Below are 5,648 nucleotides of genomic sequence, written 5' to 3' on the forward strand. Positions count from 1 at the left end.
CACGTCACCCTCCCCGGCCACGCCCACGCCGCCGTTTGCCGTCCACACCGAGTCGATCATCCCGCCCGGGCACTGCAGCAGGCCGCTGATCGAGTAGAGCCCGCCCCCTGGGACCACCTCGTCGTAGGAAGGGGCGTGGCTGGTGGCGCGGGCCTCCTCCAGTCGAAGTCGCTGTCGATGTTTGAGTTCGATGATCGTCTTTGTGTAGGAGTTCAGAGTGAGAACAGCAGCACACATACAGCAGCTAAACGACACCCACGCCATCCTGGATTGAGAGAGAGCGAGAAAGAGAGAGACAGATAGAGACACACAGACTGACTAAGTCAGCTGTGATATGTTTTGAAATGTTGTATTGACATTGTGCATACGCTGAGGGAGACAGACTCACGCGAAGGACCAGCCATAGTCCCATGTCTGGGGTCTCCAGTCTTTAGGCCCCACAATCACAGTCAGCTGAAACACTGTCGTATACATCATATGGGCCACCATACCCATCAGACCTGAGACAGAGAGAGAGAGAGAGAGAACTGTTTATTACTGTCACAGCACTTAACTGCATGAAAAACATTTAACAGGAGTAGTTCAGTATGAAGAAGTTTCATAGGTAGAGAGTGAGGGAAGGAGAGACAGACAGAGATTGATATATACATAGAGAGAGAGAGACAGAGAGAGAGAGAGAGAGACAGAGAGAGAGAAACAGAGGAAGGGGAGAGAGAGAGAGAGAGAGAGCGACTGAGACAGAGAGACAGAGAGAGAGAGAGCGACTGAGACAGAGAGACAGAGAGAGAGAAACAGAGGAAGGGAGAGAGAGAGAGAGAGAGAGAGTGACAGAGAGAGAGAGTGACGGGTTGTTTACCAGAGAGGACGGTGAAGATGGCGGCGAAGGCATTGATTTTCAGGGCATGCATCTCTTTACGAGAACACAGAACTTCAGACCACATCAGCAGAAAACCAATGCCCAAAAAACTGATATACATGAACTCAGACACTATGGACAACCATAGCACTCCTACAACACACAGACAGAGAAAAAATTACAGTTTACATTGGGGAATAAAAAATGCTTTATTGAACATTTCAGGAATGAAATCAAATAACTGCTGTTTAGCATGTATTCGTTTATTTTTTTATAAACGTTCTCTGTACGGGCCAGTCTGTTTTTGCTGTCCTATAAGCACTCTCTCTCTCTCTCTCTGAGACTTATAACATGTAAACGCTCACCGTGCGTTTCTCCGGGAGTGAGGTCAACGAAGCGACGGCATCTTTCACCTGCAGTGTGAGAGAACACAAGTCATCATTCTGAAGAGCCCACAACACTTTACTCTTTACTCTTCATCTCTCCCTTCATCCTCCTCCTAACTCTCTTTTCTCATTATATCTCATGTATATCTCATATCTATCTCATACACTCAACAACAAGTGCAAGCCATAGACCCGAAAGTTTTTCATCAGCTGGAAACAGGTCTCTGTGTATCAGCGTCCAGTCCAGGACACGAGTGATTTGGGATTGCTCCTGACCCCCCAGTGCCCAGCTAAAAGAACTAATCCATCCCTGCAGCAGGGGACTATAATCCTGACACTTGACCCCTGTGACGCTGGTGTCGTTTCGCTTTTGAGAAGCAGGCTGACAGCTCCTTTCTGGTGCAGGTTTAGCTCTTCTTCGGCTGTTCTTCAGCTCTTCTTTGGCTGTTCTTCAGCTCTTCCTTAGCTCTTCTTCAGCACCCGCTTGAGCTTCACTGTGTGGGCACTGATACCCGACAGACGACAAATGACTGATCTGGCAATGAACAAATGAAAGCCAACCTCTACCGCTACAGCTGTCCTCTCCCACCCTCTGCTTTCACACGTCCTCACATGTCTGGTCCATTTCATTGCTGTTCTTACAGGGCACTGTGGACTCTACCAGCGCTACCTCTTACCTAGAAGGACAGACGACAAAATCAGGGTGCTGAGTTGTGATGGTGGTTTCGGAGGGAAAGAACAAAGCTTTGCCAGTGTCATCCACAACAGTCCTGGCATCAGTGGGTTTTAGTGGATTTGATACACAACCAGTTTTACTCTTGGTTTTCACGGATGCTGCACATCCAGCAGGGACAAGCTGAACCTTTAGAATTTCAGAGGTCTTGCCAAAGTACTTCGTCATGCTCATACACCTATTTTCTTCATTTGTAAACCAAACTCTGCTGCAGTTCTGCTTCCTGCGTTGACCAAGCACGTCCCAGACGATTGGGTCAGTGGAGTGCCTCTTCATCAGGAACCACCTCACTGTGCTGGCCTTGAGTTCTTCTACCAACAACGTTGCTGGGAGCCTCATCTTTTCTGATGACGAGCGCAATGCGACCAATGTGAAGAATGGTGGCAACGCTTAACCATCGTCTTGTGTGTCCGTCAGTCTAACTGTCGTTAGCTTCAGCCTTCGAAAGGCGCAACTCACACAACATCGGTGGCCACAGGACGTGGGTTAACAGGTCAAACGGGAAACATCAGGCCTTGTGCTTACCAAGGACGTCCGTTTTCTCCATCACCTCAAGGTCCTTGTTCACACTCCTCTCCATCTCTTTGCCTTGGTGCCGGTCTGTTAGTGACAGAGGTTCCCATTTTCCAGGGCTTTTCAGTGCCTCCTCCCCCTACTGTTGCGACATGACCATTTCTGATGACTACGATCTTTTCCTTTTCCTCTCTTTCATTTCTCTCTCGCCCTCCCTCTTTAAATGTAAAAAAAAATAGATGTAAGTGTCTGTGATTGCGCGCACACCCGGTGAACTGTCCTCTGCATTTAACCCATCCAACACACCAGTAGTGAGGACACACCAGATGCAGGAGCATTGGGGTTAAGTGCCTTGCTCAGGGGTGCACAGCCTTGGATGGTGGTCCTGGGAATCGAACCGGCAACCCTCCGGTCACAAGCCCGGTTCTCCAACTTTGAGACCACAGCTGCCCGTAAAGTCCTCACTATATTCAGTATTCTTTATCCTTCATCATACTGTCTCCATGTTTCTTTTTTTTTCTTTCTTTGACATCATTTTATGTGCATGAAATACGGCTAATGTAAATATTGAAAAAGCATGAAAACATCATACTATCTCTCACTCCTTTGACTCTCTTGTTCTCTCACCGTCTGTGTGTTTTTCACACGATTTCCAGAATCCCGTGTGGAAGTAGCGGAACGTGTATTTGTCTTCGCCCGTTTCCCAAATGTAGTGCACAGCGTTGGCCAATTGCCTCTGTCGAATCTTTGCAAGCTCCTCCCTACGCTTTGGCGATATTGTCCGATTGGATGGACCCCTGGGATCTGGGGTGGGGGCTTCTGAAAAAAAAAAAAAAAAAAAAAAACAACAAGGTGATTATGGCAGTTCCACCACCTGTTGTGAGCTCTGATTGGATGAAATATTATTTCTTCAGAGTATCTGTTTCAGTCTCTGATTGGTTAAAGCACACTGATACAGTTGTGATATCTGTTAAGTTATTATGTTTCTTGATGTTCTACTATAATCAAACAGAACATCTTATCAGTTCTGTAAGATGATGTTGTTTTTTGTTTGTGTTGTGCTGAGAGCTATTTTGTTCTACAAATATAACCACAAAACTCCAGCATGAGATTCCTGTGACTACACTCCCCAAAACTGTGCATTTCTCAATTAACTTTTCTGTACAAATCACTGTTACAGTGGTTGAAATGGGCATTTGACCAGATAGAACTTTCTAATCAATTTGACAATTCTTCTTGGGTCTTCCTCCAAAAAAGTTCATGCTGTAGCCATACACTACCTCTCAGAGACAGCATTTGGCTATTTAGCTAGGGGATTCTCTAAGAACTTCTGGTCACTCTCTGTTTTTATGTGTGGTCGCATGTACAGGAGAACCGGACAGAGAAGAGTGTGTCGGAGGCGATTTCTCTGGATTAGAATCTGACCCAGATTAGGAATATGGGGCATTGTGGTGTAATCATATGGTCATGTTAAATATACATGATGATGGAATGATAAAAGGAATCAAAAAAAAAAAAAACATCAAAAAGAAATGAGGTGATCTTAACCTTTTCGCAATGAGAAGAGATTGAACATGGGGGTTTTTTGTTGTTGTTGTCGTTGTTTTTTTTACTGGGTCGAGGTGTTTTGGGAATTTCCATTTGTGTTCTGCATAGGGAAAGAGAAAACAGGGACAGCCTGCTTTGTTTAAACGGGTGGTAGTTGCGAGGTATCTTAGTATAGCTGAACCATCTGTGTGCATTCATGCAGCAACAACTCAAACTGGACCAAAACACGCTGAAAGTGCAGTGTTGGAATCTACCTCTGTTCTTAAGCAGACTGTCGAAAGAAATCAAAATCAAAAGACAGTCAGGCAATCGAACACGTGCCAAACATTAAATTCTCACCCAAACAGGCCATTTCACACTGAGCAAAGCTCAAGCAGCCAGCGATTTCACATTAGTATTCCTTTTTTTTCCTTTGGTTCACCTCTCCATTTTTGGTTCACCTTTCCTATGAACCAGAAATGTACTAAACCACCCAACTTCCAAACCAGCAGAAATCACTGAAACACTTGTGTCCCTTTACCTACAGTTTATGTATCCACCTGTTGCTTGTATACAGTTTACCTGTAGTTTACCTGTAGTTTACCTGTTGTCTATCTATTTTCCCGCTGTTGTCTAGCAGGGGTTTACCTGGTTAACCTTTCATAATCAGATCATTTACCCATGGTTTCGCTGTAGTTTACCTGTGGCCTTCCGGGGTTTACATTTGATCTGCCAAAACTCTGTCTTAGATCTGCCGATAATTTACTTCTGGTTTGGCTGTAGTTTCTCTGTGTTCTACTAAAACTTTCTTTTTGGTCATTCAATACTCCTTTGGTTTACCTGTGTTTTACATGATATTGACCAGAACTGGATGGCTGGATGGTAAAAGTGGATGCTGTGTTCTCACCATGATGTCTCTGTGCTCTATCGTGATGTATGCCTGGGGGGTGTTCCAGAGAGCAGGTTTAGGGAAAACTCAGAGTAGGTTAACTCAGAGTAAGTAGTAAACATCCTAATAGAAGAGCCCTATGACTTTGTTTTGCTATGAAAATGAAGCCATTAGGGCTCTTCTATTAGGAGGTTTACCACTTAACTAACTCTGAGTTTTCGCTAAACCTTGCTTTCTGGAACAGCCTCCTGATCTTTTGTGGTGTAGTTGTGAGCAAGTGTGGAGTGGCACCTGAGACCCACAGGAAGCTCCTGTTGCTAGGCGAGCGTCGCCATACCTGTGGTGTACGGCTCGCTGTTGTTCTGGCCGCAGTTCTTCATCTTGACGGGCGAGAGACACAGCGGTTTGACCACCTTATGCGTCCCCTCACACCAGTAGGAGGTGCAGAAGGCCAGGACGGAGAGAGCGAGAGCCAGGGAGGTGAGAGAAAGAGACAGCAGCGAACGGGAACGGCGGGACATGTGGTTCAGCATGGTCACTGAGGAGAAAGACCAGAAAGACCAGCGTCACTGAGGAGAAAGACCAGGAAGACCAGGGTCACTGAGGAGAAAGACCAGGAGGATCAGCGTCACTGAGGAGAAAGACCAGGAAGACCAGCGTCACTGAGGAGAAAGACCAGGAAGACCAGGGTCACTGAGGAGAAAGACCAGGAAGACCAGGGTCACTGAGGAGAAAGACCAGGAG

General features: G+C 46.1%; 1 protein-coding gene across 1 annotated transcript in view; it reads right to left on the reverse strand.

The window, feature by feature from the left end:
• LOC115821117 (germ cell-specific gene 1-like protein) overlaps window positions 1–5,437 on the reverse strand; it is a 5,551-nt gene extending 114 nt beyond the window's left edge. The window contains exons 1-6 of the mRNA XM_030784877.1: window positions 5,242–5,437; window positions 3,116–3,307; window positions 1,222–1,269; window positions 857–1,009; window positions 389–500; window positions 1–265 (exon numbers count right to left, since the gene is read on the reverse strand). The exon at window positions 1–265 is cut by the window's left edge and continues 114 nt beyond it. Coding sequence (XP_030640737.1) covers window positions 1–265; window positions 389–500; window positions 857–1,009; window positions 1,222–1,269; window positions 3,116–3,307; window positions 5,242–5,437 — 966 coding nt within the window. The remainder of the gene's footprint in view (window positions 266–388; window positions 501–856; window positions 1,010–1,221; window positions 1,270–3,115; window positions 3,308–5,241) is intronic.
• Between the last annotated feature and the right edge of the window lie 211 nt (window positions 5,438–5,648).

The sequence above is a fragment of the Chanos chanos genome, chromosome 9 (assembly GCF_902362185.1).
Source record: "Chanos chanos chromosome 9, fChaCha1.1, whole genome shotgun sequence".
NCBI classification, from domain to species: domain Eukaryota; kingdom Metazoa; phylum Chordata; class Actinopteri; order Gonorynchiformes; family Chanidae; genus Chanos; species Chanos chanos.